Here is a 14,484-nt window from a genome sequence, read left to right on the forward strand (position 1 = left end):
TTGATCTAAGAGCCCCCCCCCCCAACCAAATCCATAGAACACCCTAAAAATGGAAGTTCAGATCTAGACCTCTTGTCTAGCTTTTGGTCCTGGAATGGGCTGCTCCAAAACCACAAACCCAACCAAACTTCTTCTGAAAAGGAGGATCTGGATTTGAACTTATGCAGCGTTGGCCAAGCTAAAATTACTTAATTTCGTCACTTCACTTCCCTGGGAAGTTAGTAAAAATTACCAAGCTCTGTTGTGAAGCGGGGTAGACACAGAGGTTAAGTGACTTGCTCAAAATTGCACAGTGAGTCTGTGGTCGGGGCACTGAAAGAACCTAGGGATCCAGACTTCTGGTCTCCCTCCTCTAATCGCTAGACCACATTCCCTTTTCCTAATTACAGTAGCTAATTCTCACCACTTTCTAATATGGCACTCAGTGCGATAGAGAGACTGACTTAAACCTACAAGGACACAGAAGTTCAGAGCTTTAGTTGTTACATCAGTGCCAGGGTCTGTTGTACACATCATATTCCCAGTGTGCTTTGGAGAGAAGATGCCAAGAAACCCAGTTCTAAGGCACGATGTGTGATAAAGTGACCTGCACTCTGAACTTCCATGCTTTGGCAGATTCCGTTCAGACAAGTGTTTAACTATCTTCTGTATGTAATGCTAGCAAGCTCAAAATTACCTTAGGTGCCAGGGCTAATGACCAGTAGAACAAATGGAACCTACTAGCAGTCATGTCCTTATTTAAAAAAAATTACCCAGCATTTAACTTTTTGCATGAAATAAATTAGAACATATCTATCTAATCTACTGTGGGAAAATGCTGAAATTATTGAAGGCTGGGGCCAAACTCCAATATGATGGGGAGATGCTGCTAAATAGTCATTGCCCTAATAACAAAGTCCTGCAGGATTTAATGGAGAACGATATACTTTCTATGGGACTGATCAGTCATCCTACTGATTTCTACAAAAATGACCTCATTTTGATGTGGTGCAAATCCAGGTTAATTTCACTGAAGTCAATGGAGTTAGCCCAGTAAAAAGTTGGTGAGAGTGTCGGGGGACAGATCCTAAATTCTCTATTAAATTCTCTATAGGATGGTTTAAAAAACAACTAGAGAAATGTTATTATTCACTGTTACATTCAATAGGACTTTGCCATAAAGGGCAACCGAAATGCTGAGCTGGGAGGGGACATACCATTTTCAGGAGTTACAATAAGAGTCAATTTTCCATCTTCTTTAATTCTTCGCTTGGATCTAACCCATCTCATTTCATTTCATTCATTTTTCTTTTCAGTTTTGGGTGATGTAATTTTATTGAGCTCTTGTTAGAGACTGAAGGGGAAAGTGCCGCATTTTACTCTTTATTATTGTGAGAGAGACCAAAATGCACAAAGGTTACTCTTCAAAACTGTAAGTTTGTTATTAATAGGGTCAATAAGCCCTGAAATGCTTCAGTTCTGGCTCTTAATTTGTTAAGTGCAGCTAAAGTTATTTTCTTTGATTACATCTGCAAATAAGATATTAATGTCAATGCAGTGATATGAAAATTGCTCCTTTCCCATGTAATTTGCACCTTAGTTATTATGGGTTTCATGAATAAGAATATTATAGCTGTACAAAATGAGTTGTGGATTTATAATGTATTTTTTAATTAACAAAAAAAAACACAACTCCCCCCCCCCCCCCCCAACAACAAACCCATTTTGCGAGCGCATAGGTTTTTATTAACCTTGGTGCAAATTTTTAACTCTCTGAAGAGTGCATCAATACATCCCTTTTTTCCTGGAACTGTGACATCCCCCAATCATTCCTTTGCAATGACATTTCTCCACACAGAAAAAATTGTGTGATGAAACTGTAGGAGAAAAGATGTCTGTTCCCCCCCCCCCCTTTTGGGGGGGGTAAATTACAGCTATTTACAACTTGAGATGAAAAATGAATCATTCCTGTTCCTGAAATGTCAGGTATTTGGAAAGCCCTAAATGCTGAAATATTAAACAATTCTCATAGCTTGTACTGTAACTCCAGCTCTGGTATGTTACCATCATCCCAGAATGCCTGAGCCTGTCTCAAGGTAGAATTCAATCCAATGGGAGTCTTTCCTTTGATGTCAGTGGAAGCAAGATTCCATTGCTAAAGTACTTGTTTGGAAACAAGCAGTGCCCACTGGTTGCTACGTAACTGTCCAACTGCATTGGCCCCGGGTAGCCTAAGATCCTTTTGAGCATGCTTGTGGTGGCTAGCATTAGTCATTTTCTTTGAAGCCATTTTGAATTTCTTTTTAACCCTTTCCAGCCCCAACAATAATTAACATAACTTCTCAGTGACTTTATATTTCTAGTGTATCAAAAGGATATATGTATGTATGTACGTGCGTGTGCGTGTGTGTGCAGGCTCACAACTTTCAGTGATGGCTCATACATAAATGCCTAAGCATCTGAGAGTTGGAAGCATCCTTACTGAATAAATTTATGCAACAGCGAAATATATTATTATAAAGAAGAAAAAGTTATGAAACTGGAAGGGAATGGAGACAAGCGAGGGGATAAGAAAAAGATATGGCCCCTATGATTTAAGACAAATCTGTGTCCCTATGATTTAAAACGATACCTATGTAAAGGCCCAGTGTCTCATGGCCAATGTTTGTATAGTTTGTCCTGTGATAACAATTACTCTGATTCTGGTCTTACACTTACATGCTGGTTTTACACTGGTGTAAGTCTAGTATTATGGAATCATGTCCGATATTGAGCTTCCCATTGACTTCAATGGGAGTAGGATCAGGCCCTCACACCAGAGTAAGAGGAGAATCGAGCCCAATCATCTCAATTTTAATGTGCTTCTTAGGAGAGGTGACTCAAATAGAGAAAAACTTAGAAACTGTCCGCTTGTCCCCAGGCCTTCCAGCTTTACTTTTTCAATAAAAAACTTAGGTCCTAGGCGGTAAAGGAGTCATGCTAAATGGAACGGTTGTGCAATTCCCCCAACAGGCAAATATTGGAGTGTGGTGGTAGACGCTCAAAGGTCAGTGCTGGCCTTAGCAGTGAGTGCCTGGATCCGAGCTGAGTTGCAAGTCTTGCAAAGGATGTGTCCATCCAGAGGGTAACAGCCCTGATTGTCCCCTTCAGACAGGAGGCCACCACAGTCCTAGACAATAAACAGAATAAAGACCAAAAGAAGAAATAAGATGAGAGTGAAATTAGGCAAAGAACCTATTAGTGAAATACACACTCACATCCCCTGGTAACAGAATTCTGCCCAAGTCAGCGTGTGAGTTCTAGGATGTCTTTCAATACTGAACCATTCCCTGATAAGAGACAATGCTGCAGCGGAGATGGGTTCCCAAGCTCTCTAAAATAAAAGGAGATTATTCCCTTCCCGTCTCTGGGAAAGGAAAGGTCTTTAGCATTGTGGAACACGTCAAACTTAAGCTCACGTTTATTAATGCCAAAAGGAAAAAGAAGAAGTGAGCCTTGAAAACAAGTTTGCTGCTCATATATCTCCCTCTTTGGAAGAGAGAACTCCAGAAAGCCATGGAAGACACCACAGCGGTGACACCAGAGTGATGTCCTTGCAGCACGCCTTCACCGCTGTGGTCATTATTACGTTAGCACCAAAAGGCCACAACCGAGATTGGGGGGCCCATTGTGCTGGGGGCTTTACAGACCTATAGTAAGAGACCGTCTCTGCCCCAAAGAGCTTGTAATCTAAATACACAAGATAAAGGGTGGAAGAAAGGACAGAATGTCATCATCACAATCGGTCTTTTGTAAATGGAAAGCCAAGGCTCATGGTGATTAAGTGACTGCCCTAAGCTCACGCAGGAAGGTAATGGCAGAGCCACAAACCGAACTCAGACCCCTCGAGTCTCAGTCCGGCACCCGAGCCAGGACTGTGATCAGCACTATTATTGGGACTCACTTCTTGTCCCAACATCTGGCTGGAGTTTATCCCGGGGGAACAGCTGTATTGCAGAATTCTTGGAGGTTCAATATGCTACATGTACCGAGGTGATTTTTCCTCGGTTTCAGATTCTTATCAAAATCATATGTACCAGAACATAGCACAGCAAGGGCCATTCATGAATGAGAATGTTTATGTGCCAATTAAATTTTCCAGCTAATTATTAACTTCTTTTTTTAACCTACTCATACAATCTTGCTTACATTGCAACATGCATTAGAGTTGATTTTAATAAAACAAAATAGGAGCAACATGTGTGTCCAGGTAACAAACTACTATCTTCTCAAATATTCAGCTCTAATTATTGAGTTGTAGTCTCTTGCTAACACAATGAAGCCCGTATAAACAGAAGGCCTGATTCTCCTATCGTTTGCACCGTCTGTGTGTAAAATGAGAAGTCACTTCTGCTGAAGTCAACGAAGTAAAGTTTAATGTAGAACCAGTATGATAACAGGAACGTGCTTGTTATTTATGTAACAGAAGGTCATTTCTGTCAATACAGTGAACCCAATCTTTGCTTTCTTCCCTTGCCAGTAGTGGGAATACTGACCTCACACCGGTAGCATTGGACATGGAAGTCACGATCTAATGCCACAATGCGTATGGTCTCCTCTTGACCCGGGGCAGGCATAATGGGCTCTTTACACACGGAACAGCGCGGTGCAAATTTCCTTGAAAAGCAAAGATGGTTCCAGTCAAATGCCAAGTGCACAGCCATGTTCTTTGTATGCTACATTAGAAACTTAGAACCCTACAGTGAACTGTGGCAAAACACACATATCTGCAAGCAGAGTTGCCTCCTTGAAGAGGACACATTAAGGGATGCTTATGAGTTCCTACAGAACAATAGCGGAAGCCTGAGAATCATATTCTGCTTGTCTTAATCACTTATTAAACAATCTCTCGATGATGTTGCTCATCATTGCGGTATCCAAGTGCAAGCCCCAGAGTGAGCTAGTTTCATATGCCTAATAGAACGCCATTTAAATCAGTGGAATTCCTCTTATGAATGAAGTTAGCAGGATTTGTCCCACCTGTCTCTACTGAAAAATATCAATACACTAGAAACTAGAGATGGACCAAGTAGGATGCAGCCTTAGATCCTGCCACTGCAGGATTGTTCTCTGCAGTATAATTTCCTTCGGTTTTATCCAGTCTTGTTTTAAAATCCCCAAGCATCTGGCTTCCACTACACCCACAGGATGTTAGTTTTAGCTGGGCTCAATCTGTGCACTGCAAAGAGAACTGCTAGAGCATATCTGACTGGTTATATCGCTCAACTACTTGATTTGCATCCACAATCTGGCAGTCACAGGTAAAAACACTTAGCCTTGCTCCCACAGTTATTCACTGTGTGTGTGCAAAAATACAGGTGCAAATGCTGTGAATGCAAATTCTCCCCACACTATAGAAAGCCGCCCTTCTGAAAACCTATCCCTCAGAACATAAACTGGCTAATAACTAAGAAGCTTAGAATTAGGGTCAATGGGCAAACCTTATGGCAAGTGCAAGAATATGAAGAGATCAAAGATTCTTCTCTTGTAAAATATCTAGGAAACAGTGACTCTGCCACCCAGCCTTTTAGACAAACCACCCTAGAATTAACTCAATTAAAAAACATCTTAGCTGTAGTAGGAGTAAAAAAAAGCATTCATTTCGCTGGCAGCAGATGCAAGGCGTTTTGTTAGATTGCAGCTTCGCAGACATGAATTAAACAGCACCTTTGCTGATTGCTCCCAAAGTGAATTTAAATGGATCATGATATGACCGTAGCTGTAATGACAGTTAATAATGTGGGGATTCCGGCACTTTCTTGTGCAATTCAGCTACAATGTGCTGCTTAAAAATGCTTGAATGTTTCTCTATCTAGGTCACCAGAGGCAAAAAGCATGGGCCATTTTTTCCATCGAGAGACTTAGAAATGACTCCCATTGAATTCAGTGGAAGCTGTATGTGTTTCCTAGGGCAGCATCTAGCCAATCACGTCTTGCAGGTGGATTTCACGTTCTCTATTTGCTCCTCACCTTTCAGGATAAGAACCCCAATAGCAGTTCCAAACGGCCAATAGATCTGGTTGGAATTCTTTTTTAAAAAACTTTCACTGATTTTCTTTTTGACCACAAAGTGAAAAACAAACACAATTTTTTGTTTTTCTCTCCTTCCAGGCGGCGCTTACCTCAAGCAGCTCCCAGAAACAGCAGCATGTGCCACCTCCGGCTCCTATGTGGAGGCGCGGCCAGGCGGCTCTGCATGCTGCTCTGTTTGCAGGCACCGCCCCTGCAGCTCCCATTGGCTGCGGTTCCCAGCCAATGTGAGCTGCAGGGGCGACACTTGGGGTGGGGGCAGCATGCGAACCCCCTGGCTGCCCCTACGCGTAGGAGACAGAGGGGGGTCATGCCGCTGCTTCCAGGAGACGTGTGGAGTGGGGCAAGACCCTGACCCCGCTCCCTGGCTGGAGGGGGGCAAGCCCTAGACCCTGCTTCCCGGCGGGAGCTCGAGGGCTGGATTAAAATGTTGGAGGGCTGGATGTGGCCCTCGGGCCGTAGTTTGCCCACCCCTGCTGTAGGGTGATACAGGGAGGTAAAATTAAACAAAGAGAAACTGAGAACAATGGATACATTTTCTTAATAATTAGACACAGTAGGCTGTGGAGCAGTGACCCAAGAGAAGCGATGGAAGTTTCATTACTTGCATCAGCTAAAACTGGGTAAAAGAACTGCTGAATATACTTCTGGATACAGACTTTGTACTGGTTGTAGATGGACTCAGTAGCCCAACTAGGTCTTCTGGAATCCCTTGGATCTTCTCCCAGACTTGTACCCAACCAGCTCAGGTCGTTTCCCTATGCCGTCTATTCTCAGAGAGTGAAATTCACCCATGGGTTGAGGAGCAGTATGAGGCTGAGGCACCATTTAACCCTCCAAGCCGGAAGGTACTTAGTTCTTCCTAAAGGATGCCAATCCCTCTCCAGGAGGAGGAACATCCCGCATATATCAACCTTGGCTTTCTGCTGGCCCTCTGCTCAAGGGTGAATTTCACCCTCTGGGCCCTGCCTCTGGATTCTTGCTGAGACACACACAGAGGGAGAGGGAACACACAGCGGCCTTTGCAGCTGCCAATTACACAGCTGTGTCTGAGCTTCAGGGAGCCTTTCCTGTCAGATTTCAGAGTAGCAGCCGTGTCAGACTGTATCCGCAAAAAGAACAGGAGTACTTGTGGCACCTTAGAGACTAACCAATTTATTAGAGCATAAGCTTTTGTGAGCTACAGCTCACTTCATCGGATGCATAGAATGGAACAGAGAGTAAGAGATATATACACACACGGTGGCAAATTGCCGGCACTACTATGATGGGTCTCACGCTTTCTCTTCTTGCGGGGGCCGGTTCAGGGCACCATTTCTTGCCCCTAAACTGGGGTATTAACTGCCCCACTAGTGTCCTAGAGGAGGGGAGTGGAGAGGGAGGGACCCGGACCCACCATCTACTCTGGGTCCCAGCCCAGGGGCTCTAGGGATAGTGGCAAACCACTAGAACTAGCGGTTCCTTCCCCTGGGCTACTTCCCTTTCCTGCCCTTCAGCTTGTGGGGCTTCCTGCCCTCCCTCTGCACAAACCAGGTGTCCCTTTACTTAGGGTCTTGGTCTTCTTAGCCCACCGCAGCACTTCTCCAAATTCTCCTCTGCTTCCCTTCAAACTGCTCTCTGCTCCAACACCAACCCACTCCGCTTCAACTCCTCCAAACTGCTCTCTGCTCCAGCACCAATCCGCTCCGCTTCAACTCCTCCAAACTGCTCTCTGCTCCAGCACCAACCCACTCTGCTTCAACTCCTCCAAACTGCTCTCTGCTCCAGCACCAATCCGCTCTGCTCCAACTCCTCCAAACTGCTCTCTGCTCCAGCACCAATCCGCTCTGCTCCAACTCCTCCAAACTGCTCTCTGCTCCAGCACCAATCCGCTCTGCTTCAACTCCTCCAAACTGCTCTCTGCTCCAGCACCAATCCACTCTGCTTCAACTCCTCCAAACTGCTCTCTGCTCCAACACCAATCCACTCTGCTTCAACTCCTTCTCCTGTCTGATTGGAGCAGGGGGGTTTTATCAGGTGACTGGCTTCAGGTGCTCTAATTGGCTTCAGGTGCTTTAATTAATCTATAGCAAATTTTCTTCCCTCTACAGGGAATAAGGCTCCTTCTAACACTCTCCTGCTGCCCTCTGGCCATGCTGTATCACAGTACATATAGATAAGTTGGAAGTTGCCATACAAACTGTGAGAGGCTAATTGGTTAAGATGAGCTATTATCAGCAGGAGAAAAAAAACTTTTGTAGTGATAATCAAGATGGCCCATTTAGAACAGTTGACAACAAGAAGGTGGGAGGATACTTAACATGGGGAAATAGATTCAATACGTGTAACGACCCAGCCACTCCCAGTCTCTATTCAAACCCAAGTTAATGGGATCTAGTTTGCATAGCTGAGCTTGAATTAATATGCAAACGAGATACCAGTAACTTGGGTTTGAATAGAGACTGGGAGTGGCTGGGTCATTACACCTATTGAATCTATTTCCTTAAGCTAAGTATCCTCACACCTTCTTGTCAACTGTCTAAATGGGCCATCTTGATTATCACTACAAAAGTTTTTTTTCTCCTGCTGATAATAGCTCACCTTAACTAATTAGCCTCTCACTGTTTGTATGGTAACTTATCGGTATGTATATCTATCTATCTTACTCTATGTTCCATTCTATGCATCCGATGAAGTGGGCTGTAGCCCACGAAGGCTTATGCTCTAATAAATTTGTTAGTCTCTAAGGTGCCACAAGTACTCCTGTTCTTTTTCCTGTCAGAGTTTAACATTCTCCCGCATGGTGGCTGCAATTCCTTTTGTCAGGTAAGTCTGCTGCTCTGAGCTCCCAGGCCCACACACTGATGTCACGAGTCTCTAATTAAGTCTGCCCCCTTAGAAATTAAAAGATAAGTGCTTGAGATATAAACCCACATTAGTCAGTATTGATTTCCTCTTTTAATTGAGGGGTGTACCATGCCTGTCTCTTCCAAGCTGGGGAAACATTTGTGCTTTGATTATATCTACTGATCTGTCTTTCTCAGATCAGATGTGATAAGGGGAGGGGTGGGGGAAGCGACAGAAGCTACCTCCTGTCATGGATTGCAGTGCACTTTAAATAGATATTTTACTACAAATTATTATTAGGAATGTTTTCCTAGCTCCTTTAAAGACTAACTAGCAGATGAAAACAGAGGAGGCAGGAAACCCCACTGTGCTCTGCGGGCTATAAGCAAGGTACTGAGCACAGGGTGAGAACCTTGGCTTCAAGGCAATAGCTAAGTGGCGGCAGGAGGCCAGGCGGGAGGGAGGAAGGATAGGGAAGCGCAGGGGTGCAGCAAGGAACATGAAATACCTACATCATGCAGTCCGCACATAGGGCAGTTGGGGAACATAATCTGTTAAAGAAGATCTGTGAGCACTGAGACAACCCTCGCCGGCAGGGAGATGGATGTAAGACAAATCCACACAACTACTCCCAGTCAATTAAGCTGGAATGCCGGAGGGTGTGCCTGCCGGCTCCCTGGCCTCCGGGGAATCTCAGGAAGAATTTACAGCAGGTCAGGAGCCTGCCTAGGTAACATGAGAAGAGATTGTAGGCCTCCAGGGCCAGGAAAAGCCAACAAGAGCCGCCTGGGCCATACTTGTGGAAATCCTCGATGCAGTGAATGTTCCCACTGGCATCCACCGTGAAGGGGATGCCATCCAGGCTGCGGTGGCACATCACACAGGTGAAGCAGTGGGGGTGGTAGGCTTTCCCCGTGGCTCGCAGGATCCTCTCCATGATGGGTTTGGCACAGACGCTGCACTGCTCCAGTGTGTTCTGTAAGCAAAAAAAAAAAAAAAACAACTGGCGTGAGTATCAGTTCAGACATAGGCCCAGGCTGGTATTGCAGCTGGTCTGCAAGGGAACGTGAGGCCCTTTCGTTTCACGCGTTCGCTGTGAGTGCGGTATAGCCAGCTGTCAGTTCCAGACCAGCTCGGAATCCAGGCCGGCTGCTGCCAACTCCACGTATGGAACACAAGGCAGCCCAGTCACTGGGGAGAACTGCAGGGTCCCATCTGCAGCCAGCCGCCCCAGCAGAGAACCCTGCTTGGGATTCATTGCAGGCGGACCCTGGCTTTTCTCTTCTGTGAGGGATGCTAGCACAGACCCTGGGAGGAGACAACCCAGTAAATGCATCCCCTCAGTACCGCAATACAGGTAACACAAGGGACGGGGATTCAGGAGCACATAACCAGCTAGGTGAGCCGAGTGCTTATTTTGAGTCAGAGTTTAAGGCCCGAAGGCACCGCCAGGTCATCTAGTCTGACTTCCCGTGTCTCACACCCAGCACCCGCACACTAAACCCAATAACCGGAATTAGACCAAAGCATAACAGCTCACAGGAGACTTGACTATGATGTGCCACAGGCAGAGAATAGGAAGGTCCGAGACTCACCAGTTCTTGAGGATCCCGCAAAGGCAGGAAAATGCGTAAGTGATATATACCCAGACGATCCTGACAAGTGACCCGCACCCACATGCTGCAGAGGAAAATGAACACCCCCAAGGTCACTGCCAGTCTGACCCAGGGGAAAATTCCTTCCCAACCCCACACAGTTCCACCCTGAGTATGTGAGAAAGAACCAACCTGAGAGAGAGAACGCAGGGTGTCACCTCAGATCCCTGGCCCACCCCGTCCAATGTCCCATCTCCAGCTGTGGCCATCTCTGATGCTTCAGAGGAAGGAGACCAAAAAAATCTCCCAGAATACACTGGGGGACAAAAATCCCTTCCTGACCCCTGCAAGAGACCAGCGGAAGCCCTGAAGCATGAGATTTAAGGAACATGAGACATAAAGCCCCAGGGTTGCCCTTTACTGTCACAAGCAACCCCGTCATACAACCACACCCATACATTTACCCTCTCTCTTAAAATTCATTAAGTTTTCTGTTTGTTCCAGAACCGCACCCCTCTTAGAAACCTTCTTCTAGTTTCCAGCCTGAATTTGCTCATGGCCAGTTTATACCATTTGTTCTTGTGCAGCATGGTCCTTTAATTTAGATAGCTCTTCACCCCCCGGTGTTTACACCCTAGGGCAGAGGTTCTCAAACGGTGGGCCGCAAGCTCCGTGCAGGTGGTCTGCGGATAGTTCCCTCCAAGGTGCACGCCTGGACGGCCGCACACGAGGGAATGAAGGGCCACCCACCTAATTAGTGGAGCCGCGCAGGCATGGCTCCACTAATTAGGTGCCTGGACCCTGGAGAAGATGCACATATAAGGTGAGGTGGTGGCCTTGGGGGGAACAGGGGTAGGTGGGAGGGAGCAGTGGGGTGACAAGAGGGGGTGGGGGGAATTTGGGAAGGACAGGGCCGGAGGAAGTTTGAGAACCACTGCCCTAGTGTGTTTATGTAGGTTCAATTCATCTTTCTTGAACATGGCTGTCCAAAACTGGACATAGTATTCTAGATGAGGTCTTACCAGAGCCTGGTACAATGGCATTAATACTGCTCTATCTTTACTGGAAATGCCTCACTGGATACATTCTAGGATCGCATTGCCTTTGTCACAGCCACATCACATTGGTAGTTCCTACTCATCTTAGGATCAACCTCCATCTTCAGTGCAGGCCCTAGCACTTTGTACTACTGAATTTCAAGCCATTCTGACACGCCAGTCTTCAAGGTCATCCAGATCTTCCTACATAATATTTCCATCCACTTCTGTATTGACAATGCCTCCCCAACTTTGTATCATCAGCAAATTTCATTAGCAAACCCCTACTTTTTGTGAAAAGAGCATTAATAAAAACATTGAATCAGATTGGCCCCAAGACCAAACCTTGAACTCCACTAGAGATCCAGAGAGTTCGCCTTTACACACAACCTGTTGCCTTCTCCCCTTTAGCCAGTTCCTTTACCCACCTTACAATTCTTATACGAATTCCCAGGCCATAATTTTCCATGTGGTGCCATGCCAAATTTGTCTTCTGCCCCAGTCATTTCAGTTCAGATGGCTCTAAATAACCGTATTAAAGGCTGTGTGTCACCTGTCTTGGTTTGTAGATTTTATATATTGAACCAGATGCATCGTTGGGAGCACTGAAGCTATAAAGTGCTTTTCATTTCAAGGAGGCTCAGCTGAAAGATTCATCTCCCCCCCTCCCCGCAAGCATGTTATGTAAACACCGATATAAATCAGCTTCTAATGACTGCCTGTGCCAGGCGCATCAGCCCTCTCAATGATGGCTTGCGTGACTACAGTATGTGAAACTTGCCTTTGCAAACCAAACACCTGAAATATGCATGGCACAAAGAGAGGTGCATTCCATACAGACAGATGCAAATGCTAAATCTGTGAAGAAGCTCAGATGGTTTATTTTGCTGGAGTTTGGAACAGAATTCCACTTGCTAACCTTGCTGGAAATGTTTGGAGTTATCAAATAAGAGCCATATGTTCAAATCCTGGATGGTGAAGCACAGATGCAGGGAGGTCTGTGATCTTTGGGATAAACAGAAAAGAAAGAAAAGAAAAAAAAATCCAACAGAAAGAGAATTATAAAACCCCACAGATCAATATTTTCATGTTGACCAACACCACATGGAGCCTACAGACTTCCTCCTGCATTCCTTGTGCACCCAAAACTCCCAGTGAAAACTGCCAGCTGAAAGACTGCCCTGTTATTGCTTGTCTGAGCCAAGAATGTCAATGGGCAAGCCCCTTCTCCTTACACATAGTGCAGAAGTACGCATGCAGGACATGAATCACCAAAGACTTCAAAGAGGTCAGGCCTATACTGCAACGATCACTGGACATTGCTTCCCGGGCGGCAATTGACTGGTAAGACACACACAGAGCTACATCCTGCAACTCGCTTATCCTGCAATGCCCAGAAGAGCCACAGGATTATTTTTGGAAGAGTCAGTATGATACATCCTTGATTTCAACCCATGGTGAGAACTGCCTACTTGTGCTGTGAAAAGGACTCGGTCTGAGCTGGGGGCTCGTTCCTGGCAGGATTTAGCTTCAGGTACTGGATTCTTGTAATAACGGAGGTGGAAGAATTGTTCCTGGGCTTTTTGTTTGTTTTCTATCATCATCATGATGACAGTGACTGATGTACCAGAGAGAACAAGGCCTTACATAAACAGATAATGTTACTGCAGCATTTGCTCCGTTCCCTATATTTACAACAGGGAATGCTACAATCCTGCCAGTTGAGGAACATTATGCAACTAGCTAAGGAATTTTCCTGGGTAACTGCCTAATAGTTGGGCTTGGCCACTATATGTATCACTAACTCGTTATCTGGTTGTTACTGTTTTTCTTATGGCCTCATTCAAAATACTTCCCATTCCATACGCTTTATTAAAAAAGGAAACTCTGGAGAGGCACGGGATATGGGGGATCAGGCCTTCGGTTTAGCAGAAGCTGACGGTTCCCTACTGAAATTCACTCATAAGGGGTAAAATGAAGCAACTAGCTGGGGCTGGATAGAGGAAACAAATTCCTCAGTAACAGAAGTGAGCAAACTTGAAGATGACAATAACAATACCTGGCTTTTACATCTCATTTTCCATCAGTAGATCTCAAGGCTTTTTATAAATGAGACTGACATCTTGTCACAAAGCATCTACTCCCAAGGCAACGGAAGAGCATACAATTAGTATTTGTAACTTTACTGCTAAAGAGCCCACACAGAAATAAAATAAAACAAAGTAAATAAAAATAAAAGCACAACCCAGTCATTTCGTGATTCCCCTTTTATTGATTTATTGTAACCAATATTTTAATCGAAATAGATAGATATGTCAGGCATGACCCATTTTCGCTTTAAACAGTCCATGTCATGGAGCCATAGAATGATAAAAACAGCAAAACAGAACAGGAACTTCCTGAAGTGAATTGCAACCGAATAGAGCAATAGTGAGTAAATGGAATGCCTGCTTGCGAACACTAGCGGGAGCGTGACACAGGAGGGATGTGAACAAGCCACCCCACAAGCAGCTCTAAGCAGAAAATGGGGCTGTCGGCATGGAGCTATGTGCAGGAGCGGGGTCTTTCGTGTTATTATTTTTATCACGGCAGCACCAGTGGCCCAGTCTGGTGCGAGACTCCATTGTGCTGGGTGCTGTACAGACACGTAGGATGATACAACCCTTGCCGTGAAGAGTTCACCATCTCAAGTCCCAGTACTACAAGGACTTTGGCGCATACCTGATACTTTTAGAGAGCTCTGTCTAGAGGCTGCAGCCACAGGCCAGATCTAACTCCTATTTATAGATCTGAAGGCCACGAGGGACCCTGGTGACAATTTAATCTGACTTTCTGCAGCACGCGGGCCTTAGTGGAAGTTTGACTGGGGGCCCAAGCCAGCAAATAAACATGCTGTTGCCACTGGATGGTGCTTCCCTAGTCTGCATGCCTTCTGCCCGCCAACCTCAGCTCCGTTACAGTTCAGTCACCTCCTGATG

The 14,484-nt window shown here is 45.4% G+C and overlaps 1 protein-coding gene across 7 annotated transcripts in view; it reads right to left on the bottom strand.

Annotated features, from left to right (window-relative positions):
* Window positions 1-1,736: 1,736 nt before the first annotated feature.
* LPP (LIM domain containing preferred translocation partner in lipoma) overlaps window positions 1,737-14,484 on the bottom strand; it is a 423,204-nt gene continuing 410,456 nt past the window's right edge. For all 7 annotated transcript variants that reach the window (XM_074963360.1, XM_074963357.1, XM_074963361.1 and 4 more), the window contains 3 exons: window positions 9,672-9,850; window positions 4,515-4,635; window positions 1,737-3,148 (listed from right to left, as the gene is read on the bottom strand). In XM_074963360.1, coding sequence (XP_074819461.1) covers window positions 3,020-3,148; window positions 4,515-4,635; window positions 9,672-9,850 — 429 coding nt within the window. In that variant the 3' untranslated portion in view covers window positions 1,737-3,019. The remainder of the gene's footprint in view (window positions 3,149-4,514; window positions 4,636-9,671; window positions 9,851-14,484) is intronic.

This window comes from Natator depressus, chromosome 9 (genome assembly GCF_965152275.1).
Source record: "Natator depressus isolate rNatDep1 chromosome 9, rNatDep2.hap1, whole genome shotgun sequence".
Classification (NCBI taxonomy): Eukaryota; Metazoa; Chordata; order Testudines; family Cheloniidae; genus Natator; species Natator depressus.